The sequence below is a fragment of the Eleginops maclovinus genome, chromosome 24, assembly GCF_036324505.1.
Source record: "Eleginops maclovinus isolate JMC-PN-2008 ecotype Puerto Natales chromosome 24, JC_Emac_rtc_rv5, whole genome shotgun sequence".
Classification (NCBI taxonomy): Eukaryota; Metazoa; Chordata; class Actinopteri; order Perciformes; family Eleginopidae; genus Eleginops; species Eleginops maclovinus.
The window spans coordinates 2,433,929-2,461,914 of record NC_086372.1 but is presented as its reverse complement, the minus strand read 5'-3'; the positions used below and the strand labels follow the sequence as shown (position 1 = coordinate 2,461,914).

General features: G+C 42.0%; 1 protein-coding gene across 2 annotated transcripts; it reads right to left on the bottom strand.

The window, feature by feature from the left end:
* Positions 1 to 175: 175 nt before the first annotated feature.
* LOC134860976 (protein FAM184A-like) lies at positions 176 to 27,986 on the bottom strand. 2 transcript variants are annotated; one of them, XM_063877917.1, is made up of 24 exons: positions 27,660 to 27,986; positions 20,913 to 20,990; positions 20,572 to 20,706; positions 20,179 to 20,277; positions 19,308 to 19,514; positions 18,791 to 18,964; positions 18,543 to 18,704; positions 17,864 to 17,999; positions 17,563 to 17,744; positions 17,281 to 17,466; positions 13,330 to 13,452; positions 13,024 to 13,185; positions 11,233 to 11,354; positions 10,781 to 10,931; positions 7,672 to 7,786; positions 7,448 to 7,545; positions 7,098 to 7,251; positions 6,828 to 6,955; positions 6,572 to 6,756; positions 6,315 to 6,461; positions 6,076 to 6,193; positions 5,009 to 5,113; positions 4,387 to 4,511; positions 176 to 3,686 (listed from the first exon to the last, which is right to left on the bottom strand). In XM_063877917.1, exons 1-24 carry the CDS (start codon positions 27,822 to 27,824, stop codon positions 3,572 to 3,574), a joined length of 3,372 nt encoding a protein of 1,123 aa, XP_063733987.1. In that variant the 5' UTR covers positions 27,825 to 27,986; the 3' UTR covers positions 176 to 3,571. The 2 variants fall into 2 exon arrangements, with proteins under 2 accessions (XP_063733987.1, XP_063733988.1); XM_063877918.1 differs by lacking the exon at positions 4,387 to 4,511.

Genomic DNA, 27,986 nt, shown 5'->3' with positions numbered 1-27,986 from the left:
ATTCAAACACTTTTGTAATGAGTCATATCATTTAAAGCTGCCAAATGCGATATTTTCTATATTCTCATTAAAAAAACCTACTTATTTTGCTTGTTTCTATTGAACCCAAACGGCCAAAAAACTCAATCTTTAGCTACACACACACACGCACACGCACACGCACACACACACGCACACACACACACACACACACACACACACACACACACACACACACACACACACACACACACACACACAAACAAAAGAGCACGACAGAAGGCTTTATCTCACAATCATAATTTTACTGTTCCATAACATACAACAGAAATTATATAAATATAAATAAATATCGTTGCTATAATTGTTATATATTTTTTTACTTCAAAAAAGACAAGACAGACATCATTAAATAATAAATCACAAAGCTGTAATCAAATCACTTTCAACTCAAATACAAACTGAACACATTTCAGTTTATTTCCTAAAGTGTAAAGATGTCATCTTTTCCTCCAGTTCTTCTGCGTTGAAAGTGAAGTGAAAGAAACCCTGATCAGCAAATCGTCACGTAAAAATAAATTAACAAACAATTCAGATTTAATGAGTTAAAGTTTCTATGGTTCACTTATGGTAAGTTGATGCCAGTATTAAAATAAAACACATTTCCAGTTTCCTCCAGGCTTTGAGAAGCAGTTCAGTTTGAAAGGTTACAACATTAAAAAAAACAATTTGGGGTAACAATAGACACAGATCAGGTGATGGTGAGAAACACCTTTAACTCAGCGGTAAATTAAAATGGAAATAAATAAAAAGCAGCTGAGGAAAGCAAATAAATAACTCCCTAAACTGTACAGGAGAAAACAGGAAAAACAAAGATAAATACTTCAAATTTTTGCTATTTCACAAGTGATTTTACACGTGTAGTTTGAACCTCAACTTTTGAGGCAACATGGACAACAAAGTACAATAAAAAATCAAAGTGCAAGAGGGAAAAAGCGGAAATAAGAGAAGATTAACAGAGCAAACTCCATCGGCTGACGAAGATCATGTGATGTAATCAAAAGCTCCAACACAGCGATTTGATGGACCTTGTGGTTTGAGTTTATCACTATGAAACAGGGCCGCCTCCAGGATGTGCGACGTGTGATTGTGAGAAAATGCATTAATTAAAAATCGCTAATAAGAAACTAAACACTTGTGCATTGTCTGATGCAGATGTTTGAGCGTAAACTGTCAGTATATCAACATATTCATTTGAATAAATATATTCTTCACAGTGCGCATGGATCCCATATCATCCTCTGTATTTATTACAGGACATTACAGGTCAATATTTACAACTAAACAATGTAATATCAGCTGTGGACATCAGGATTACCTTTCCTTTATATGACACACAGGATCTGTGTCAACCAGGTTTCCGGAAGTGTTTCTTTTTTTTGTAATATGTTTGAATGTCATTTCAAATGCAGTAAGATGAGCAGATTGGTTTACTGGTTCCTGGTGTTAAAGTGTAAACATATGATAATTTCCACACAGAAAATGGCAGTGTCTCTTTAAAACCAAAAGAAGTCATTAATCAGAATTTAATGTAAAGGTAAGTACATGTCCTTTCTACATATGTTAGATTTTAAAATGCGACTCTGAATGGAATTTAGCCAAATGCTATTAGATATCAGGACCTGTTTTTTGTAATTGTTTTTAAAGTTGTTACCAATTTATTTGAGTAAATTGCAACATCAAAACCTGCCTTTTAAAATAAAAGGTATTTTGATACCAATTAAGTCCTTATTTTTACTCCACTATGATTACATTATAATCACACATTATAACAAATGAAATTATCTTTAAGACATGGAATTGACCCGTCAAAACCCTGTATATGTATTTAGTGTTTAGGAGGTCTGTCGGCATTGTTTTATTGAAGCGTTTCTAAATACTTGTGAATATAAACAATTAAAACACTTCCTGTAACCATTGAGGCTTTTAGTGGATTCAGCTATGGAAGACGAGCTGTGATAAAACGGTTTGTGTTGTCTTTGAAACAGGAAGTAAAACCTCTCAAACCTCACGTTTCTCTGTCCAATTTTCAGTAAGTAAGAAACAGCCTTCCTCTGGCTGAAGGTGACCATGCAGTCTGGAAACTGTACAGGATACTGAATGGACTTCAAGTCATGAAAATGACACAAAAACGATGTAAACTTTCAAGTTAGAAAACAGACAGTACACCAAAAAACTGAACACGTGAGGATTTCAAGTGAGTGACAGCAGCATCATGATAGTGTTTCTGTTTCCACATGCTCTAAGGTCTGTATCACCTGCAGGGACGCACAGCAGGAGGCCTCAGTCAACGACATGAACACATTGCTTGTAATGAAAATAAAGTGTCTGATTAAACACTCCTTGGCATCAAAAAAACGTTCAACATGTCGCTGACAGATCTCTTTCTGCACGTCTCTCGTCCACCAACACAAACAGACCGTAGAAAAACAGTAGCTTGTTATAAATATTGGAATAACAAAAATATGAGGGGTGCTTGATTCACTTCCTCTCCATGTTCCGCCCTCCATAGGTGAGGTAAATCAAGCGCCCCTCAGCTATTTGAAAATGACTTTCAAACGTAAACTGTACACAGTCGAAGTATTGGGACAGAAAGCTAAAGTCAGGCTTTTTATTTTGCTGGTGTCGTCATTGTGGTGTACTGTAGTTTATCTAGGTAAAAAAAACAACCCGAAACCGCAGGGTTCTTCCTGTTTTCACAAATACATGTTTGAATCTGTGTATTTTCACATGGGGAGACAGCATGAATGACTAAAGGCGAGTATCAAGGCAAAAACTTTCTCCTGGCTGAACTTCCAGTCAGATAACAGCGTGTAAGACACATGTTGATGTACAAAAAAAAACTTACATGGAGGTGAAAACATTTCCTCTTAATCTACAGTTACTAGTGTCCACTTTATACTCACTGCAACACAGTTTGTGACAGTTTTGTATGAGCTTTAGTACCCAGTTCTGTTACAAACACCATAAGGGAATATTATTTCATAGAGAATGACTAAACACAGTCTTTAAGAATAATAATTGGCTCTTATTTTGAAAGTCTTGACCGTAAGAGGCCCTATTTTGCTTGTTGACATGCCTCCATGATTTAATGTTCAGATAGGTCTTTATTTTTCTCATACTGCCTGTGCATACCGATAGAAAAGATGGTCATAACTTTTAAAGGCTATTCATACACCCCTTATCCTCACAGTATATAACATGAAATAATATGTGTGATACTTTGACAGGTATTTAGCTCTCCCAACCTAAAGCTCATACAAATGTCCTGTGTTGCACCTTTGCAGACGGTATAAAAGTGTTAATATATACTACCATGCACACTTTCATGATGGGACACTCATCATGCGCACCATGTATGGAAGCCCTAAGGTTGCAATCACACTGAAGCACACACTCAGTCCCGCACACGATGGACGGATGATATTCCTTAATGTCGTCCAAATGACTTTCTAAACCTACAGTTTGCTGTCCAGCTTTAGCTCTCTGCCCCATTACCTTCATTTTTTTTGACAGATTTATTTTGTGCCAGTCAGAACGTGAAGTACTGCGAGTACAGGTCCTCATCTTTTACCACGCACTCGAGGCTTTTTCCGGCCTCCCCCCCCGATGGGTCGGGTGGTGTCGTGGCGTTGGGTTCAGGAAGGCTGAGGGGGGAAACAGAAGAGATACTCACACTGAGATTCACAAACACACAGTAACAGTGCCAGAGTGCAATCAGGGACCCAGTGCAGATATAAATGGCTTCCCATTTGCTACAAGCACTTTTAAATCAATCACTTTCATATCAATATCAAGTTTGAGGCCACTGAGGACTGAGATTATATTTCAAAGAGCTTCTCTCACAGGTTGTGTGATAGTTCAATGATAGGAACAAGGAAAAATGATGTGTTAAAGCATAATGGATCAAAAAGAGATTATATCTTCATTAGATTTCTCTGTTGACCCAGAACTAATGCAGAAAGACTGCAGAGTTCTGTGAAATGAATAGATGCCCATGTGATCCATTGCAATGTGGGGTGAGGGAGAAAAAGATGTCGAATAACTTGCATATATTTAAGGACAGACATTAAACAGTGTGAGGATAGACATTCATTGGTAAAAAATGCACCAAACTGTGTACTTAGTGGTTGCAGATTTATAGATTTTTATTCCTGAAAAGCAGAAAGGGATCAGCTTTTGACAAAATGCAAATATCTGCCTGTTAAGACAATAATCCCTCCTTAAGCTAAGGGTGAGGGGTGAGGAATAAGGTAAGGGAGCAAGGAGGTGAGGTGAGGTACAGTGTCTGCAGATCCCCGTGTGAAAGTAGGCGGGCAGCAGTGGCAGTAAGACATTCATTCTCACCTCCTAACGCTTTGCGGGCCCTGATGCTGCACCAGAGCTTCCTGAGGATGAGGAGCATGAGGAAGAGCAAGGCTTGACATGGGATGAAGTGGAGGATGAAGATAAGGAGGAGGAAGAGGAGGGAGCTGAGGAAGAGGAGAGAGAGGAAGAGGGCTGAACAAGTCTGAGGGGGGCGGATATTATTCCTCCACCTCCAGGGTTTAGTTTAGAGATAATGTGATTGGTAAATGAAATGCTGTTTCAGGTACCAACGTCACCATGAGCTACACCAGCATGACAGAGGAAGAGGAAGAGGAGGAAAGAGAGGAAGAAGAGGACTGATGTTATGATGCTGAAATCAAGCTCTATTGTTTCTGAATGTCTCCGGGGTTTAACAGTAGCAGCTGTGAGCACCAGAACAGTGATCAGCAGCTTTGTGCACAGAGATCATATCATTTAACGTTCAGTTTCAGGAAGAATGGGATGATTCTGTGCTTCGGTACGTTGTGGAGATCAAACAACAAGCTACACTTAAGGTAGGAATGAAAAGAGAAGATTAAAACGAAGATACATTATTACCGGAAAACTCTGGATAAAACCGACTGTGGAGCGGACTAATGCAACGGCTTGTGGGTAAACTGACCTTGATGAGAGGGTTGATTACACCCACGTTGGCACTGGAATTGAAGACCTTGCTGAAGCCCGTATCTCTGTTGACCAACTCCAGCTGGTAGAACTTCTTGTCGTCCTGAGACAAAACATAGACAGAACATATTGCGCTGATGTTATTACACAGCAAACAGGCCCAGAAATGTGTGCAATTTGAACTTTTTTTGTGGGTTTCATTGCTATTATCCAAGAATACATTCTGCCTAGCAACAGGAACACAATTGGCAAACAATTGCAAAGAAAGATGTGCAAAGTTCCTCAGAAATTCATGAATTTAAACGTGAGTATACGTCAGCATTTGGGATTTTACGTGCAATGATCACGAAAATGTATGGGACTAGTCAGCCCTTATAAATTCACTTCAGTTACCACTAATTCCCTGAAGATGCTGATCATTTCACTGTAACTGTGTGTGGGTATTAGCGCTGATCTTTGGGAATTGGACTGCTTTTGCAATGAGGCTCTTTTGCATAGAAATGGCCAATTTTGCACCAACTGTATGAGGGAGAACTCTTTAAATACATGCAGATAACACAGGAGCACAGGGATGCTACTTGTTTGGGGGATTTCAGAATCATACAGCTTCTATTTGTGTTATTTGTGCATGATTAGCAGCCCCAAACCTTTCATAAAATAACCCCTTAATGTGAAACCATGTATTCATCCACAGTTCAACTTACCTCTGGATCTAATTTATATATATTTTTAACTTTATCTCAGTGTTTTTACCCTTAATCAGAAGACTGATGCAGACCCTAAGAGGCTCAGTTGCTTATTTAATGCATCAAAGATCGTTAGATTCTGTGAAAAAATAAATATTCCCTCAAATATTTAGCTGAATTTCTGTAGAAATGTGCAGGCAGTATTCACTGTATACACAGCAGACTGTCTTTGTATCTCTGTGAACACCAGAAACACACAGCGTAATGAGAGCTTCTCCCGGGAAACCATCTGTGATAACACTGATACTGCAGAGCACATTTACTGGAGTTGTTTTTCCTTTTGTTCAATTTAAGAAAATCTGCCATCATCAGTACTCACCACCAGCTTTTTCACTAGAGCTTCTCTCTCGGTGACCATCTCTCGGAGCTCCGCTATAACGTGCAGGTCTTCCGGTCGGCTTTCTCTGTGTCTCAACTTCTCCTCTGTCCCCTCCAACCTGCCCATAATCATATACAAGTAAGATAACATGATTACAAAGAAAAAGCACAGATTTTGAGCCTCAAAATGCTGCAGAAGTGGCAACACAACAGCCTTAATCCGGCTCCAGAGAAACTCACAGGATTTGCAGCGCAGTGATCTTGTCTTTGAGGACCTCCTGGGCCTTGTTGAAGTCGGCCAGCATGATCTGTGTTTCTCTGTGATGAACTATACTGATCTCCCCCAGATCCCTCTCATGTCTCTTTGAGAGGTCTTGTTCATGAGCCCTGCAGCAGAGAGAGACAAAAACCATGACAGAAATACAGTCGGGGGGAGAAAACATCAAGCAAACGACTCACAATACCACTTGAGTATGTGCTTTGAACAAAGTACATGCCTGATCTGATGGTTGGCTTCGCTGCGGACCCGCAGCACCTCTTTGCCCTTTATCTCCAGCTCTCGGGTCAGAGTGCTGATGGTCTCGTTCAGAGAGTGGATCTCGTGGTCCAGGTCGGTGATGCGGTTGCTACGGGAACACAGCTCTGCTTGCATGTCTGAGATGCGTACGATCAGCTCTTGTTCCTGGAAGAAGTCAGAAGGTGTTAGAGATGATAACGCAGAATTCAACAGACACTAATTGGAGAGACAGGTACCTGCTGGTGGCTGTGCTCCATCGCTTTCTCCAGCTCTCGTTTGGCGGAGGAGTTTTCCTTAAGGTGGATCTGCTTCAGATGCTCTATGGATGTAGCGTGGAGGTGGTTCAGCTCGGCACGGAGAGACGCTGCAAGGTAAAGTGGGGGAACATTAACACAGGGGGTGGAAACATCAAGCAACACCACAGCATCATGGGATTTACAGTCAAGTTTAAAGCAGTGGTCCCAGACCACCAGTCCAAACCATGCTTTGTGTTTATCCTCATTTACCCAGCTTTGCTTTGCCCTCGTCCTCCAGCTCAAAGCGCAGCGTCTGCAGCTCCTGGTCGGACTGCTGCCTCAGGATGTCTAAGGTCCTCCGGTGTGCCTCCTTCAGAGCGTGCACCTCCTCCCTCTGCTCCTGCTTCAGACGCTCCTCCAGGGCCTGAAACAGGACCATTATATAACAAAGTTGCATCAAAAAAATGGGATGACAGCGAGAACCTGGCTATGGCATTTCATGTTTGAGGAACTTCACAAGTCATTGTGTATGTGTATGTGTGTGTGTGTGTGTGTGTGTGTGTGTGTGTGTGTGTGTGTGTGTGTGTGTGTGTGTGTGTGTGTGTGTGTGTGTATCCTACCCTGATCTGGTGTTGCCGGGCCTCCTCCATGGTGCTCAGTGCGCAGCAGTGAGCCTCATGTAGTCGATGCTCTCTCCTCTGATGCTCTCTCTGCATCTCTGCAAACACACATACATGTACATGAACATAACCACAGTAATATATTGCATTACATTATATATTTAAACATTTCGGGTGGTTTGTTATGGTTCAATACATCACAACACAATCTTAGAGCAGCTGACCTTTGAGCTGTTGGCTGAGGAGCTCCCTCTCCTGGTTGAACTGAGACTGCAGCTGCTGCAGAGAGGACTGAGACTGAGACAGCTGAAGCTCCAGGGACTGCTTCAGCAGAGAGATCTGAAGGAGGGAAACAAAGAGGAGCCGAGCATGTAAAGAAATGCACAGATCAGAGCAACAGAGAAGCAGCAAATACTGGCTTTGTTTCTGTGCACATTTCTTCTTGGTGGTTTGAGAAGCAATGTAGCTCCAGGAAATAAATACATGGATACATGATTTATTCTACAAATTAAATTAGGTCAACATTTTTGTGTTTCCTCCTGTCATTAATCCTCCTCCAGATTGTCTGGGACTTTCTTCAGGATTTGTTCTGACAACTTGTCACTGGTGGAGGTTGTTTTGACTCGTGGGTCTATGCCAAACACAGAGCTGCAGTCGAAACGATTCCTGACAACAAGTGACAGCACACAGGGACGAATAACAACAAAACAGCGAGTGTAAGACACATAGCAGATTTGTTTTGAGCAGATATTGGAACTATTAAGGGCCAAAATGCCACTCAAGCTGAAGTAGATAAACCCCCGGCAGGATTTAGTGAGAACTACATTAGTGGCTGCAAGGTAAGATGGATTTAAAACGAGAGGATGAGGAGCAGGGGAGGGATGAAGGTTGTGGAGAGCTGATGACCCGTACAGTTTATCCTGCAATGCTGAGTCCACTACATTAATCATTACAGTTGAAATACCTTAAACAACCTGCAGTAAATGTGTCCAAGCCTTCTTAATAAAACAGCCTGGGGCTTGTAACGAAAAATAAGTCATTATAGATAAGAGTCGCACATACACCCACTGACAAAAAAGGGACTTTAATATATCCAGTAAATCATGTCTCTTCAGCTTAAACTGCAGGTGTTGGCCAATCAAATCCTCATTTTTGATTAAAAACGCTTCATTTTTAGCTAGTTTCCCTCAGAAAATACCATGATTTGATTCATTCAGACGTGCAAATCCTTCTTGTAGTCAAAAGGACCCTTAAAATGTTTTATAAATCACAAATAAAGACGGACTTATAATGCATAACAATTTCCAATCAGGAAAAAACTTTGTATTGAAATAAGAGTAAAACCAGTTTCAAAATAAACGCCTGGCTCTGTTCCTGAGGCCATTCGAGCAACTTCTCCATAACGTCTCTAAGAATGGTTGTACTACAGCTCATCCATCCTACAGCACAGGAGACTTTCTGCTGTCACTCTGGCAGCTGTGAGTCTCAATCATAGATGTGTCTGAGCAGTATCGGAGATGCTGTTTAAAATGTGAGGTGACGGGTGAAATGAACGAGTCTCATCTCAGAGGAGCTGCTGCAGTTTACAGGAGCTGGAAGTAGGTCAACACAGATCACTGAAGTTATACCGCCGTCCATTCGTCTTCACTACAGACTGAAGTAGCTGCGCTTTTATATTGTGTACACCAATGCATGCCAGGATTGAGACACACACACACACACACACACACACACACACACACACACACACACACACACACACACACACACACACACACACACACACACACACACACACACACACACACACACACACACACACACACACACACAGTGTAAGCTCCTTAGGTATTTGGTCTGTGTCATTGTTTGATGTTTATTTTTTTAGCCAGCGTTCTGTGCTGTGACGCATTAAAACAGAAACCAAAACCAGTGCAGCTGACTCAGATAACCTCTCTGCAGGATCTTATGATGAGATATAAAGAGATATGTTTAATAAGGAAGAGCATTTCTTTGCCACAAGCTTCCTCTGCTATGCATCGTGGCGTCAGGGGCGTCTGAACTGTCGTGAATCTGGACGAATCCGTGTTTGTTTTTCCGAGGACAAATCGGCGTTTTGGCAAAATCCGGATGCCTCTCTTTCGGGTAGTGACTCAGCTGAGCTCTGAATTACCCCGAGGCAGCCAGGCTCATCACGGATGGGTTCATGGGTATAAGTCGACTGAGCTTTAAAAACAAAACCTCCAATCGTCCTGTTCCTGCAGGGCTTTCATTCTGAACCGAGCAGCGCTGCATATTTCCACTTCCATTAGAAACATTCTCCAGCCTTTACAGCTATAAGGAGGACGGACTATTAATTACAAACACATGGAGCCCACACACACTCTTCTGACGTGTATGCGCATCCTACATATGAGGGGAGATATGGGCTTTGAAGAAAGACTAATTAAAAAAACACAGCAGCTGTTTTTCCCTTCCATTCTGCACATCGCTCTGGGCTGAGAACAGAGGGAATGGACAGAAATAGCTCTATTGAGAAGTTAAATGCGCTTTACTGTCCTTGTGGGAATTATGTGGTATGTAAAGCAGGTGAAGTGGTTGTTCATGGCATCACTCTTCACCACACACACTTTTTCTTTCGCAGGCTGCGCTGCGTCCGACTGTGTGTGTGTGAGGTGGCGTTGTATCCTCTGACAGACACATTTTCTGCTCCAGGCTTTTAAATCAAATGGAGCTGCCAATCAAGATCCAAAGGAACTGGAGCGATCGTGGGTGCGCCTATTTCTTTCAAAGCAAAGGAAATAAATGGATAAACTCATTTAAATGAACTGTTTCATACTATAGATATTTCCAAGGCTTTTACTCAATCAAGGACACAACCTCTGAAGGAAGCACATCACTATTTTCTAAATCCAGAGACTGTATTACTACGTGTACACCTGTGCAGTGTCAGGTGCCAGTGTGTGACACAGGTAATTTAGCACACACACAGAGAGCTTGGCTGGGTGCAGCATGTTGTGCAGGTGCTCCATATGTCGTGGCTTTAAAAGCTATGCAGAATAAATGTGTTGATAACAGAATGTGGAAAAAGGAAAGAACGATTATAGAAGCTCTTTATGTTTCTCATTCTGCCTGTGCTGCAGCTCCTCTTTTCACCCTCTGTCTGAAACCAGAGCTATTCGTATTGGTTAACTGGCCGGCTCTGTTTGGATTGGTCAACCACTTAGCGATGTCCCGCCCCCTTAGCCTATCATGTACAATGTGTTGGAGCGCTAGCCAATCGAAGCGTGAGTGTGTTGCACACAACATGCTGTATAACACACTTAGTTGTACCTGTTCCAGCAGGTCCTCCACCTTCCTCTGCCAGCCTTCTCTCGACGCCATCATCTCCAGATCTTTCTGCTGCGAGACCTGATTCATCGCCGCCTGTTTGTCTGCATCGTACTCCTCCGTCAGCTCCTCCTTTAACATTCGCACCTCCTCCCTGCAGAGAAGAAGGCCACAGTTTAGTCTTTTGTACCTTTTATGCATCGTTTACTGCGACTGTAAACATCGTACGCCTTCTTAGACTTGTGTTAATTTCCTCCCTCTGTTGTTGTTGTTATTATCCATGAGCGCCTTAGGAAAAAAAAGGGATGCTAATAGCGAGTGTGATGGTGGAGTAGAGGGGGCGAGACATGACAGAGATGGATGAGAAAACAAATGGGACGAGCAAAACACCAGAAAGTGAAACTGACAGGCTGACAAAGATTGTAACACATCGGAGGAGCTTCTTCTTTTCTCACCGCAGTGCATTTCTCCATTTCTGGTCCAAGTCGTCTGCCATCTTGTCCATCTTCTGTTTCTCTTCTGTTCGGATGGACATCACTCTGGCGTCATGCTGCTGCCGCTGGGTCTCTATCTCCTCCTTTAAACACCAACAGGAGCACAGACTTTAATAATTATCACCTTGCTTGTATTTTCTGACTTGTGAATGCCTTCCTGCCCCTTTAAAGGCAAAATCAGAACTGCTTATCAGATAATAAACAGAAAATCATAGTAATGAAGCTCATACCAGCATAGAAAAGACCTATTTTCACCCTAAAAACAAGTGTTTTAAGATCTGTTAATGGTCTGCTACGTGTGATAATGAACTGAAAATGTACTTGTGTTAATCCCTCTTCCAATAGAGTGTGTTGCGTCATCAAGCGTTGGACACTCGAGTGCTAAATCATTAACGACAACAATGAGAAGCCGCTCAAAGTGAGCAAATCTCCTCAAACTGCGCTCTGACCAGATGCAGCTTTTCAATAGCTGAACGCCGGATGACTCATAATGCCCACCTCCACAGCTATTTATAAAGCCACGGCTGCAGGGCGTTTAAAATGTGCCTCTTGCAGAAGCAGAAAGTAGTATCTTCAGCAGCAGGCCGGACGCTTCCTGAGGAGGCTTTGGGTTTATCTGCTGCACGCTCATTAAAAAACTCCTGATTTCAAATGTTTAGCATCTAAGAAAGACAATTAATGTGCAAACAATTACTAATTAATACTTTGAATGGACAGATATCTTTTTATCCAGCTCCTCCCTGCTCAATAATAGCTGGTCTAGATTCCCTCAGTGGGAACACAAGATCCAGTGTGTTTTATAACGGTCCAAATCCTCTCTTTTCATCCCTCAGCAATTTCATCTAATTACCGCTCCTCGTTCAGTCCCTGTGTCCGCGCTCTGTCCTTTATTGCCTCTTTTACTGGGCATTTTATTATCCACTGGTTTCATTTTGCACCAGCTGTGACTTCCATTCATATCTTAGCTTCATCTGTGTCCAGTTTCATTCAATCAATCAACTCTTTTTGTGTTCCCTTTTCTGGTCAACATTCCCCACAGTTAATAAAATAATGAAAAACAATCATCATCTCTTATTCATCACCCCTAAACACACACACTTCCTGTTTCTATACCACAAGGGCTCTTTTCACACACACTTTAAATAGCCTCATCATCATTATCCAACAGCTGGCCCACAGAGCTGCACTTATTCCTCTGTTAAATCTCATTTCCTGCTCACAAGATGTCCTTCCTCTCTCCATCCTTCCCCTCTTTCTCTCAAATCTTTGGAGGCTTTTCTGCAAAACTGATGAAGCAATTACTGATTAAAGATTGCTCTGACAAGACATCGACTTGTATTTACTGCTACGTAAAGGTGGACTACAATGGGTAGATTAATTAACTCCAGCTAATTGATAATGCTAACTTAGATTAGCTGAGCATGCAGAAATGCAAAGTGTGTCTACAGGCGAGCATATAATTCAACCTGAATGGGGAAAAAAGGGTCTAATAATACATAAATAATGACCGAATATTCTCTTGGGGTTATATAACATTCATATTTAATTATAATTAGTTGCAAATTACCTTGGAAACTTACCAGGGACCTATACCACTTGTACATTATGCACATCTGTATATAAGTTAATGGTTTGACCTAATTCTATTGCTAAGTTACAGTGTTTTTTGTATTCCTTGTGTGTGTATTTCATCGTATCTCAGCTTATTTTACACCAAAATCCTTTTCCTTTTCCCCTTGGTATCTTCCTCACCTGCAGGTCGGTCAGCAGGTTGCTGGTCTCACGGACTCTCGCCCTCGTGGCGTCCAGCTCTATCCTGAGTTTGTCTTGAGTCTCCCTCAGACAGCTGATCTGAGTCTGAGCCGAGTTCATGTTCTGCTCCCCCTCCCTCACCAGCTCCTGCAGATGGGACACCTGCACAGACCCATGGAGGGAGTTATTACACCACTTTTTAAAGTGTTATGAAGTTATAGTAGTCTTCCATTTGTCGCTGTGGTTAATCTCACTTAAAATGTGTGTTTTTTGGGCTTATTTTAACAGAGTTAGCAGCCCTGGTACCTCCTGATTGGCCATGTTGAGTTTGGCCGACAGCTCCTCCTTCAGGTTGTCGAGCTGCAGCTGGAGGCGATCCCGCTGCTCCTCCAACGACAGACGCTTGATCTCAAACTCCTGACACATTTTCTGCAGAGGACAAGAGAGATGTATCCTATTCAATGCATTCAAATAACACTCGAAAAGACAAAGGATGTTTACTCGGCAGCCGAGCAGCTCTTTCTTCTGGTGTCTGCAGGATTCCTCCTGAAATACCCCGAGAGTCTAATCTCTAGAAAAGGAGGCGAGTTAAGAAGCCGAAATAAATCCCATTTGCGATGTAATGTGGAGTTTGAGGGAGGGACACCGGAGTTGTCATTTTAAACTTAAAAGGCCATCTCATATAACCAACCGATCGGCGTCTATAATCCTTCAAACCGAACCACCAAATCCTTTCTGGGCCACTCTCTATGTCTCGGAGGAAACGCTTTTCTTTTTCCTCTTTGCCTTAGCTTCACATCCTGGCACAGACATCTACAGTGGATATGTTTGAGAGAAGAAAATGCAAAAATCATGGTGTTTTTGTTGTATTTTATCGGTTGTTTATTGGAAATACAGTACCACTAGATTTTAATATCACTGTGATTCCCTTTATAGCCCTAACGTCTGCTGAATAATGATAATTCAGTACATTTCCCACCCCCACATGAGCAATTGTTATCATGCAAATGCAGATCAATGCCAGTAGAGCTGCTAAATACAATTATATACAGTGAAGAAATGGAAATGTGTCTCTTATTATGGATTTTGCAATTATGTTAATGAGTGAGAATGTTTAAGGCAATGCTAGAATCAAATGCATTTTGATTTATTCAATTATTTTAATTATTAAATGAGCCGAAAAGACACAATCCAATCTGCTTATTTGATCTGGAAACAGTTTGTTGAATATATTTCCATTTGTATTTATTTATAGAAAAAAAAACAGAGAAAAAAAAGCAAAAATAGGAGAAAAAAAAACCGAAATTAAATCCATTAAATTGAACAAAAAAAAAACAATAAATACAAATAAATAAGAAAAATAAATATTGATCATAAAAAGAATAATAATAAAAAGTATACAAATAAAAGTCATGATAATAATTAAAACTATATATTTATTTGGCTTATGAATACCACATCCTGATGCATTAATCAGTGAATATGATTGATTTATATGAGGGTTTCTAGTATATTCACATCAAGCTTTAAATATATATGATAGTGAAGCATAATTCATCACTCCCAGTTGTCTGAGTGTGTGAAACATGTTACCATGAGAATCTCTCCAAGCTCTACTTTCCCTCTCGTACATCGTGAGACGTGAGAGAAATTTAAATCAAGCGCTCCTCTTATCTTACTCCCGACGGAGCGGAGCAGTAATCCACTTTCTCCTTTTATAACCCAATTACTGTAGATGTGCCTGTGTCACGCTGCAGAGAGGTGAGAGGTCACGTTGGAATCAACTAATCACCTAATTATGTAAACACTGAGGATAAATACCCTCACAAAATATAGAATAAAGACCACATCAAACCATGAAAAGTAATAGAAATAGGGGTTTTATTATAAAAATACAATACTGCTCTGATTGGTTAGCTGACCGGCTCTGTTGTGATTGGTCAACCGCTTAGAGATGTCCCGCTCCCTTAGTGTATAACTTGCTGATTCAGAATTTTCTGATTTGTCTTTTAACGGAGCAACCAGGGAAATATAATCAGATTAGGCAAATTAAAGGCTCTTAACCTGCTGCTGCGTTCAATAAAACAAGGCTCCAGATAATAGTTTAGGATGAGACAGTTCACTCCATCTAAAACCAAATAACTCACCATAAGACTGAAATATTAATTAACCTCCCCAGCAGAAAGGAGATTTGGAGATATGACGGAGAGCCTTTTATTCTCTTGGCTTTTAGTAGACAGAAAGATGAATGAATACAGCAGAAGCAATTTGTACAATTGCATCTCCCGGGTTTAGGAAGTGGTTTATATTCTGCTGACAGATGTGTTAAAAAAAAAGATGAAATTTGCTGTTTTAAAAATGACCGGTTTCCTCTACCTCTTTGTCTTATTTCCCTTTGAATGAAAACCATCATTAATCTAAAGATGACGAGGCGCAGCTTGCATAATATTTCCATAATTTCTCTCTCCGTCTCCTCTCTCTTTTCTTTCAGGGAATCTATAAACCCACAGCGCTCACACACACTGGGCTCGGAGGCAGGATTTAATGTCAATGAAAGTCAACCAATTAACAGTCAGCTTCAAACAGCATTGGAAACTCCAGGGGGGGGGTAGTTATGAAAGAGGAGAAATATAGGAAGAGACAGAGGGAGAACACGGAGGTTCAAATTATGTAGGATTTGAGGAGTGTAATTTTTTAATGTCATAAAGGGGGGGGGTATCATGCTGCCTTCATGCCTCTGAACTCAGTCCCTTTTTCTGGATGTCAACAGGACTCTAAATGCTCGCTGAATGCAGGTGGAGTCATGTGAGCGTGAGTACATTTGGTGTAATGTGGTGTAAGGGCTGCAAGCAGGGGAAAAACAAGCCCCCCTCCTCCTCCTCCTCCTCCTCCTCCTAATGATAATAATATAGCTAAGACAAAGTCCTGTGGAGGGTTTTAAGTTACGTCATCTTGAATCATCACGGAGCCACGTGGGTTAAATATTGTGTCTGTGACTCACTGTGGGTCACGCTTAAATGCTCCTTTTTTCTTCTTCTGTGGTGTCTCAAAGGGCTTCCTTACATATTGTGATAGTAGTAATCGTGCAAATGGATCTTATGTGTCATAAATAAGAGGAGTCGTGTATCCTTATATTACAGGAAAGAAGTCTAAGGTATACTATATATCGTGAGAGGCTGCCTTAGAGTCAAGTGATGTCATTTGTTGATATTTATGGTAACCCGCTTAGTCATTAAATCCACATGATGTCCCTGATGACAACATGATGAAACTGCAGACACACACATGCAGACGGCAGAGACAGACGCTTCAAAAATCAATCAGACATACTGGCAAGAAAGTGTCCTTTTACATGCTCACAAGCATTTACCGTTTGTATTTCAATGCTGTTGTGTTTTTTTGGGTTTAAGCGGTTTCATTTGATCTGTTTTTGTGGGCAGGATTGAAGAGTCGAAGCCTTTTTTCTCAGCAAAATTGTTGGCAGGACAAATCTTAAGTATCAGACTCCTCTAACAGTGCAACATACAATATATATAAGACATAAAAGAGTGCAAGGGGCACAATGGTGATAGAAAAACAGGATACAGAGTGTAAAATGTACTTTATAGAAGAATAACACGCTATTTATTGGACTGTACGGACCTGTCCCTGAGTCTGCAGGTCTTTTGAACGTTCATTTGTATAGACATTGAAGAGAGGAGAGCAGAGAAAGAACGCCGTGACAGGATGAAATCCGCAGAGGGAAACGCAGGCAGAGAGTGATGTTGTTTTCCCGTCTTAGTCTTAATGTTGACCTAATTAAATGTGTGCAGTCGGATGAGGCAGCTGCTCATTTCTCAGGCAAACATATTTTCTTAAACGACGGAGGCCAATTGCGGAGGAAATGTAATTGCTGATGCTGCAAAACACAGATAAAACCCCCTGAGACTGGCACTCAAGATTTGGGTGTAATTACTATATGAAAATTAAACTTCCATTGTGGCCTTTTCTCTGTTAGGGTTTATATACAAGGTTAGTCAAGGCATCTGCTGTCATAAAAGGGAGGAGAAAAGCACATTTTCCTCCATGCATGTGTCCACAACTCTTAAAATAGACGGACCTCAGGAGGATAAATCAGCTGAGCTTTGATTTTGTTGCATTGACAGCTGCTTTGACAGCAGTGTGAAAATATAAAACCAGCCATATGGTCACACAGGCGTCTCAGTGTGTTTCCTTTGAGAACAAATACATTCATATGTTTCCTACGATCGTACTCACATTCATGAGTATCTTCCTTTCATCCTCCTTCTCCTGCTGTGCCTCCTCCCTCATGGACTGGTGTTTCCCCTCCAGCTCCTCCAGCGCTCGGACCTGCGCCTCCTTGAAGCGATGCATCTCCTCCTCGTAGTGCGACCGCAGCCGGCACAGCTCCTTCTCGTAGCCCTGGTGCTCCTCGCGCAGAGACTGGAAGGGAACAGACCATAAAAAAGTTAGGAGTGTAATGTATCTACTCAACATGCACAGGTACTATTTTGTCCTACTTCACTTGAGTATTCCCACCTGTTCTAGTCTGATCACTTGTTGTTTGTGCTGCTCGCTGCAGGCTTGGCTCTGGTTCAGCACGGCCTCCCTCTCCTCCTCCAGCCGGCTGAGCTTCTCCTTCAGGCGGCCCTGCTCCTGGTCCAGGTTCCTGATGGTCGCCTCGTGGGACATCTGGGTGGCCTGCAGGGAGCCGATCTGACCTGGGAGCAGTCGGACCAGAAAAGCGTTTCAACGAGGCACCACAGGCAAGCTTCAAATCTGGGTGTGTTTACTCAGAGAGGCAGTCTATCTAAGGAGATCACATAGAGGAACATCTCACTGGCTTTATGCAGGATCTCAGTGGCCTGCTGCTGAACCCGCTCCCTGCTGCCCTCTAGTTCATACTCCGTGTCCTTCAGCTGCATCACCCAGATCTCTCCATCCTGGATGGCCTCTTCCAGCTGCTTGTGCAGGTTCTGCAGCACACACACACATTACACACTCACAATTACACCACAACGTTCAGTGTTCATCACACAGTATCGCTCCCACCACAGCTCCCAGTCTCAAAAACCTCTAATCTAGTCGTTCAGACTCTGCCTGCAGGTCCATCAGTGCACACCACATTACATCTCCCACCACTCTGACTTTCTTGAAAACCATCTCCGCCCTGAGGCTTTTTTTTTTCTTTCCTACAAATGTTGTTCATCCGATTTAGCCCACTTTCCTTCCCACACTTTACTAAAAGAAGACTCTCTTATAACTAAACTTCTAAACATATTTAACTTAAAGGTTTTCTTGACAAAACTACATGAGAAAAACTAGTATTGTGTCTGATTTTCAACAATTCACAGTCATTCACTTGATGTGTAGAATCACTGTCCATCCAAAGCAATAACTACGGTCTTTTATGGTAAATATGTTTCTAAAAATGCCTTTTTTGGAGTTTAGTTTGCCTTAAAAAGAAGTGCATTGTGTATTGATCTATACTGTAAGTCCGTCAACACACACACACACACCTTGATGGTTCCCTCTGCGTTGGCCAGGGACGTCTGCAGTCGGTTGGTCCGGTCCCGGTTCTCCCTCGCCTCCTCCTGAGCTTTCTGCAGCTCGCTCCTCAGTTTGCCCAGCGACCGCTGCAGAGCCGCCTCCTGAGCCTGGAACTCCTTACGAAGCTCCACCTGCAACAGTTACATCCTTTAGCTTCAGTTTGCAGGAAAAGAAACATCCAGACATTGTTTTTACATCCTCACTTATATTTATTTACCTCCGTCCTCTTCCAGGCCAGCAGGTTCTCCGTGGTGAGCTGGTGCGTTCTCCTCATGGCCTCCAGCTCGCGCTCGTAATACTCCTGAGCTTTGGCCAGCTTCCCCTCGAACTCCTCCACCAGACGCACCTTATCCTTCGTGATCTCCTCCACCCGCTCCATCAGCGCCTCCACCTTCACGGAGAGACGCAGAAATGAAACCAGACACTTGTGTACATTCACTTAAAAGCTCGTTCTTTGGTAAATCCCTTTTTATTGGATTGTTAACAGTTGAGAGGAAAATGGGAATAAAACAAGGGGATGACATGCAACAATGGCCAGATTATAAACACTGCATGTTTATATTTTACCAACTGCACCAACAAAACAACCCTATTTTTAAGCTTTTAAAGCCATAAAAACTCTCCAAAACAGCAATTACTCCATCAAGTAACTTGCCGTACAAATTCTCCATGCTAACATGCTTCAATCCAAAGAGGCTCCATCTATCTCCCTTCCTCGGTCCAGCTTAGCCCACCTCTTGTCTATGCAGCTCGGCCAGTTTCTCCTGGTCCTCGGTGGACGAGGCGCTCTGGTTCTGCTGGTTGTGCAGGAGTTCCTCCACCTCCTGGCGGTGGGTGGCCCTCAGCTCCTCCAGCGCCCGCCGTTTATCCGCCTCAAACTGCGCCTGAGCCTGGCTGAATGCCCGCAGCTTCTCCTCAAAATCCCGACGCATCTCCTCCACCTATTGAGACCACGGGACATTTTCTATTCCGCTTGTGTTGTTTATGAGTCGCTGCCAGCTCACCGCTCAACCTCTGCCAAGCTAAAACCCATCTGGTGTAATTGAAAAAGTGTCAAATATTGATTCTCAAACCTTATTCTGTCAGTAGTCTTATAAAACAAGTATTTGCAGCTTCTCTGAACAACGGGAACTTGTCCGTTAGAGACATGAGGTGGAGAAAATATAGAAAAATGTAGCATGGGATGTGATGGACAGTGTGAAGGCAGTGAGGAAGACGAGGGACTAACACACACCGACCCCAACGGAGATAAATTGACTGCCATCAGACTTTATAGAAACAGACGAAGGAGATATATGTCATGAGATGATATGAAACAATATGACATGATGTATGTAATCATATTGGATATCCTACATCTTTTGACAGGCTTGTGACATCATATAATTTGAGTCTAAAGCTCACTTGGAAGAGAAAGCTGTCACTACGAAACTTGGAAAGACAAATATATGCAAAAATAAACTGTATTTCTACACAAATTAACCTCTTGGATTGGGAAAAAAAGCCAGATTGCATTTACAAATGGTCAGGAAATCACCGAAGTCTTCCCAGTGTGTGTGTGTGTGTGTGTGTGTGTGTGTGTGTGTGTGTGTGTGTGTGTATTACCTCTCTGCTCATAGAGACCACTCTCTGTGTGTGCTGGGCTTCAGTGCAGAGCTGTGAGTCCTCCATTCTCTGTCTGTACATCTCAAACTCTGCTAATGCCTGACACACACACACACACACACACACACACACACACACACACACACACACACACACACACACACACACACACACACACACACACACACACACACACACACACACACACACACACACACACACACACACACACACACACACACACACACACAGTTGCATTTCATTGAGGGAAATAATGACCCATATGTACAACTGTATTTACATGCAATCACTGGTAACACCAAGCAGCTCAACTGGGATAGAAGTGATTTCAATCCAAGCCTCACTAAAAAAACCACAAGCCCCAGAGGTCACCTGTCTCTTCATGTGTTCGTGGAGATCGACGGATTCCTCCAGACTGGCGAGCCGCCGCCTCAGGTCGGCTTCGTCCACCATCTTGCTCTTGTACTGCATGATTTTATCTCTGGTTTCTGTCACTATGTGTTGCACCTGATCAGCAGGAAGAAAAATGAGACGTTTCTGTTGGATTAGCTTCTTAAATCAGCAATACAATTACAGTATTTAAACAGGTAGGTAGATGTATGTGTGTGTGTGTGTGTGTGTGTGTGTGTGTGTGTGTGTGTGTGTGTGTGTGTGTGTGTGTGTGTGTGTGTGTGTGTGTGTGTGTGTGTGTGTGTGTGTGTGTGTGTCCGTACCTCGTCCTCGTGGGCATCTTTCAGGGACTCGATTTCTTCCTCGTGTTCGTCGTTCTTGGTGTTGAGCGCATAGATAACCTGCAGACAGGAAGATATTTTAACAACAGAGTGAGGATGAAAACATAAAGCTAGAGTTTCACTATGCGATCGATAGATGTGTACTCAGAGTGCAGCAAAATCATTACCAATAACATCAGGAAGAGGGGAGGACTAGGTTTTGCACGCTGACTAGAGACAGGAAGACATTTGTGTATTCACAGACGTGAAACACGCTCACCGTTTTGTTTTGTGTCTAAATTGATTCTTTTTTTTGCATAAAATTGACAAACCGAGGCAGCATTACACTATGCACAAAGTCAAATGAGCTGGAACCATCATCACAAACAACAAAGGCCATCAAAGAAGTGGGAGCCAGAGAGAAATGTCCAGCCCCTGAGCCAATCACATACAATGCTAGCAAATTTGTCCATTTACATGCATTAAAACCTATACAACACACTGCAGGAAAAGCATAAAAGGGCCCCTTTAAAGTTCCCCTGATCACCTGAGAGTCAGCTGGCTGTTAAGTGAATAACATCTTGTCAGTCATGCTGGCGCTCTCCCTCTCAGAAATATAAGTAGGTTTTATACGGGCTGCAGGTAAATGATATGCAGGATTTAAAAAAGCTTAAGCCTTAGCAAATTGAAGCCCCTGGTGAGCGGCTGATATTCAGTCGCGGTCAGCTGAATTAAAAGCCCCCCGGCTGCATTTTGTTCCACTTACAGGTGAGGGGGAAAGTTAGAAACAGTTTGAAAAGTAATGGACAGAAACATGCAAATGATCCTCCATAAGGCATAGTAAAAGAAGCATGTTAATATTGCTTTTTGACAATTAGGAAAGTTGCAGTAGCTTGAGATTTATTTAGCCTTTGCAGAACATTTACATGCACTAAAACCTATAACCTCCTACAGGAAAGAACAGAACCCCAAACAGCAGAACAGGGCCTCTTTAAAGGAAATCGTTCTGGTGGTAATTCTGCCTCCTGACATGTTTTTCATCCAGCGTAACATCACCTCAGAGGAAGCAGAGTAATTCACACGTTAGCCCGCTGTTCTCCTCCAGCGTGCGCCTTTGATTCCCAGCAGTAAGTCAGCCACGGAGACGTTCCCTCCATTATAAATGATTATTTTAATGACGCTGCCGTGCCTGCTGCTGCTTTCATCTCTCTCTCCTCTCTTTCATCCTCTTATCTCGGCCTCTTTTTGTCCTGCATCTCCGTCTCTCATCTCCTCCTCGCTGCATCTCACAGGAACAGGAATACCTTGCGTTGCTATTTGTGTCTCCGGTGTGAGCGCTAACGCCGTGTCCCGGACTAAGGATGGACATCTGATCGTCGAGTCATGTGTTGTTTTTGTGTATATTGATCTACACTGTTTGTTGTGTAGGTGCTGAGCGGTCTGTGGTGCTGAAACGGAGCAGAGCAGATCGATAAATACAAACCTTTCTGCCTTTCCTGGTTGTAAACAAACTTTTTGGCCTTTAATTCTATTACCCAGAAAGTAAACAACAGTCACTAACATGAACCCGATCCCTTCTGAATACAATACAGTCCTAAAAACCTATTTACTTTGCATCAAAACATGAATTGACACACATTTTCTGAGCTTCATGCAATCAAATTCAGGTTGACAGCTATTTGATTGCAACACAGCTGAGCCTACACCGTGGTAAAGTGTGTTTCTTCCACTATAACCGGCTTAATTGGCATCTGTCAACCACTCTGCTGCAAACTGACGACCCATAGCAGGCTGACTAATGCTCTCAGTAGCAGAGACTCATCCAACCGCTGAACCACCGAAATGTTGTTCTTTCACCACATAGGTGACAACAATAACAATATGAAGTCGATTTTCTGAGCAGCTGAGCATGCCGGGTGAGAAGACACATGGTTGGGAAGAGCATGCATATGCCCAGCCATACACATACACAACACGGTGTGTATTTATAATTAATGTATGTTATATATTGAAGTACAATGGACTGATGGTTATTATAACATCATTTTGTTGCCTATTTTATTTATGTTTATTTTATTGTATTCATTTTTATATTTTTATTTATAATTCATACTTTTTTGTCTGTATTTATTTGATTATTTTATATATTTTTATTTCAAATTCGTTTTTAAAAGGATTATTTTCACACTTACATTTTTTAAGTTTATATATCTTTTTCCATTTGATTAATTTTTATTTTATTTCTTTGAGCATCCGTCTCAAACCCAAATATCCCTCGAGATAAATATAATATACAATAAAAAACTGAATTATATAAATCAATCAATTCAAGCCAGAGGGCAACAGACACGCCTTTCATTAAACGTTAGATATTGTGATTTGTGCACAGTCCTTTTAGCTATAGCTTTCTTAGGGTGAAATCATATAATCACATGATTTCCCCTGAGCTTTTTCAGGAGCATTTTAAGGAACAGATGCAGGGCTGACAGGGAGATATACATCCATAAACAGTGCCTCATTATTTACACTCTTTCAAATAATTATCTATCTCTCTAGATGATAAAGGAAGGTAAAAAACGTCCCTGCTGCATCATTTCTACTCCTATCAGATAGAAAGTTAATTTAACTAACAATAAAACATCTCAGAGGAGTCTCTAATTCAGCGGCATTAATCAGGTTTGCAGGAGCAATCAATCAAACTGTGGGGGAAATGACGATAGCCCCAAAAGGCCAATAATATGTTGTTTGTTTCGTCCTCTCCTCGATATGTCAAATACCGAGCTGCTCCGTGCAGAACGGATGAGGAATTATGGAGAAAATTACAAAAGGGCACCCAGGAGGGGGGGTCCTTGAGGCTAAAGGACATTTTGTGCAGTCGATCACTATTGATCCCACTGAATAAAGGTCATTGATGTCTGAAAAACTGCAGCATGGTCTCTTAAAGAAGTCCCTGTTGCTCTGCTGTCTTTATTTTCAGAGGACTGCCACCATATTCAGTAATTAAAGGATTAATGAAAGTCTTACTCTCACAGGATCCTGCAACACTTTAGTCCACTATTAGCACACGATGCATTCACTTGTGGTGTAAAAGCACTCTGCATCTGCTCCGGCGCTCCAAGGACACTCGGAGCGCACACTTCCCTCCCCGAGCGACGCTACACACAACATCACAACCTCTTCCACAAACACAACAAGGGTACCCTGAGTCACTCTGATACGAACACTGCTTTCTGTGATAGTTAAAGAGTGGGGGAAGCAGACGTTTGGATCTGGTTAGCTCTGCAAAAACAGGATGTAAAATGGATTTAAGTGTCTAACCTTGATCCCTACATTAGACTCAATCCTATGCATGCCGTACAGCAAAGAGTCAACGTTAGTATATGTTTCACCCATGGAGATTGGATTAATCCATGCAGGAACTTTCCTGTTAAATATCAAATATGTGGCAAAGCTGTGACGTAAAACTAGCTTGGTGGGATCTGGCAACATCCACTGTCAAACAGGTGCACATCAGGAATGAAAAAGACAGAATGGAGTGATATGATCTTAACTTTAAGTGACTTTTTGTCCTCTAATATGCGAGCCAAAGCGACTGGGGCTTGACACTTCTCCATCACAGCGTGAAACACTTTTCTGAAGCCTCATTTCATTCTTAAATGCCGCGAGGCTAATTGCAGCTGTGCAGCCACTATAGTAACTGATCACTGCATTTTGTATAAGAACCAGAACTGTGCATTCACACTACAAGCTGCAATTTAAAGCGACCGGAAAATCAGTTAACATATAAGACAGTGAATGTAAAGCAGCTGCACGGATGATTGAAGCTATTCAAGCCTCCTGCTGCAGGTGCTTCAGTATCTGAAATACTGAAAATGAGATGAGCATCGGGAGGTTGAATCTTAAATAAATGTATCATGCCATCCATGTGAGGCCAGATCTTTAAAATGATGTAATGGGCTGAAAGGCTGGCTGTCTGTCATATTTAAGTCTTTGCAGCAACTGACAATGGCACCGATTGAATGTAATCAAAGTCTCAATCAGAACAGAAAAGATGGTCTGCTTTTCACCAGGACAATAACTGTCTGATCCTGCTGGATATTCATCATCACGTTCCTTTGTTGCTGGAAATAAAGGCTTTGAAACTCAGACAGCAAGGAGCCTTTTTGGAAGTAACACTGTCATAAAATGAAAGTAATTTCCAAGTCAAAATAACCAAACTTCTCCGGTTTAAGCGTCTCAGTTTGGAGGTTTTTATCACTTGACTTTTCTGACAAACAATAACCGATAAAGGATTCATCTATGGACCAAATAATGTGCCACGATATATCCTATAGTAGCTCAAGTGTGAGATGCATTGGTTTTAATTGACCTTGATTCCTTTCAGTAAACTTTCTATTAAGATAGGAACAATCCACTTTCATTTTCTGAGACTCTCGTTGTTGATCTTACAAAATAATGTGGGATTTTCTTTAAAAACAGGCGATCAAGAAAGGTTCTTCAACTAGTAAATGTCCCACTTTCTACCTGCTCTACTTGCACTGCTGCAATAATTGGAGGAACAATGCACTACATGCTGTCACACACTTCATAAACATTTACTAAAGCCATCAACAATACCCAAAGGGAAGCGAGTGAATCACACAACAGCTTTATGGAGAATATGGGTTTACTCTATGCAAGAGTTATCCCCCCTAAGAGGAGTAGCAATGCAGTGATTCCTCAAAGTGTTTACACAGAAGAGCAACCTATTCTCCACTTTGAGCAGGAGTACTAAGAACATAGTTAGCCTGCAGATCCGTCCAACACACAAGCAGAGCACAGAACACTTCAATTTTTAAAAAGCAAAGACATCTGTAAAACCCCACAGAGAGAGAAGGGAGTTCAGCTTTTCAGGAAAGAGGAGAAGACTGCAGTGAAACACACCCAAACTCCTGAAGTTCACTGAGAAATTAATTGAAAATCAACTACATCCTTTCCTACTATCAACAAGGATTGATCTACAAACTATTCAGACGTAATTTAAAGCCAAAACATATCTGATTTGCGATGGTATTACCTAGAAATGCCTCTTTTATGTTCGCTGTTTTTACAATTTCTGCAATGTTGGATTATCTCTGTTGTTCCACTAATTGATTTATCAATTATAATATAATATAATCTGATGTATAAATAACAGAATGACACATTCAGAAAACTGTCAATGCTTTGTTTGTATGCTTTAAAACTCGGGGCCATGTTTGTTTTAAATGACCTTTATAAAAACCGTACCTTAATATTGAAAGACAGCGACAAAAATCCCTGATGAAATATCTGAAAAAGCAGGCAATCAGTAACTAAATACACATTTGAAACTATGTATGTCCAAATGGGTTTGACGAGTAAGTCTGTGTAGTAAAAGCTTGGACAATTTGTGGTTAATAATAGCAGCTTCGTGTCCTCTCTTTTTTATTGGTGTGGTGAATATTTCATGGGTACAGTGGGAGGCTGGAGCCTTTCCCAGCATGCACTAGGAGGAAATAAAGACATCGTGGGAGCTCACCTATGCTGCGTTTCATTGGTTTAAAGAGCAGGTTAAAATGGGGAGAAAATACCAACAAAAAGCACATTCTTGGACTGCCTTCAAAGTGTGAAATCTGTGGGATCTCTCTCTCACCACAAACACTTTTAATCAAGCGCTGCTTTATAATCCTGCACGTCCAATCTATCTGTGTGTGTACGGGTGCAGATTATCCTACTGTACACAGTAATTCAGTACTGGGACGGTATCGCCATGCCTGTTATGTAAAATCTTCTGTGCTTTTGTCTCCCCCTGCACACCATAATACCAACATTTCATCCAGCTGAGACAAATAGATGATGTAAACTGTAGCTGCCACCTTAAATGTTCTACTACAACGCCACACAGTGTCCCTTATTATAGCCTCCACTGTTTTCAGGTAGAGCACAAAGAGGCAGCTCTGCCAAACCTCTGCATCCCTCCAGGATTACATAACTCCCCTCGGCCCTTCAGTGCTGATGGCAGCCCTGTGATGGCAGGAAAGCACGCACAGGTACAAAACAGGGGGATACAAAAAGGTCCATTTATGGTAAAACTCTCAGTTAAATCACTCGTGAAACACTGATTAGAGAGGCTGAGGCTGAGTAGAGGTATCACAGATGTGTATTGCCTCTTTATTTAATATCTTATTGTACTTTTATCTGCACTGGCCCTTTGCTGTAACAATGTAAACACCCCGGCTGTGGGACAAATCAAGGATATCTTACCCTCCTTCTGTGCAAGTCATTCATTCAATACACCTACTGACAACTACTGCTTTAAAAACACCACCACCTATTAGTATCCAAAACAGCCCTTCCCTGGGTATTAAATGGTGACCTCTGAACCCTGCAAGGATGCACGCAGTGCAAAATCACCTTTCAAAAAGCAACATTTCTAGCATTAGCATCAAACCTGGTAGCCTCTAAGGGATTTAGAGGTTTATTTTCTACATGCACAACAGCTACAGGGTAGTTTTGGCAGGGAGTCTCAGGCTCCTGCAACAATGCAACACACAGAATATGACAGAAAATAGGGAAATTGAAGAGTCCTGCACCAAACTGCATGACAAAAACACCAGCACATAGTTCCTCATGAGCATGTTTACAATTTTCATCCCACAGCAGCAACACACCCCTCTCCACAGTGCCCTGTTTATATCCCAGCATGCTGTGATTTACTTTCACCCTGCATCATGCATTCACCCTGCAGACCTTGGTCAGCTGTGCTATCTTCTTGCTCATCTTCAGATGCAGGTCTTGCGTGTAATCCAGCGTCAAACTCCCGTCGTAAAACATGCTGGCTGTGGGAGAGGGGGAGTATTTGGAGCTGCTAGTCGAGGTGTTGTACGGAGGCTGCCAGCCTGCCCCCGTCGCCATTTTTGCAGGGGAATAAAATACCCAAAAGCGACGCTGTGAATGTGTGCGTAAAATGGAGCTATGCGTAAAATTCCTTCATTGTTGTGTTTGTGGATAATCTTCCAGTTTCAGGGAGAGATGGGGAGCAGGGACGGCGAGGCGCGGCACCGTCCCGTCCGTCAC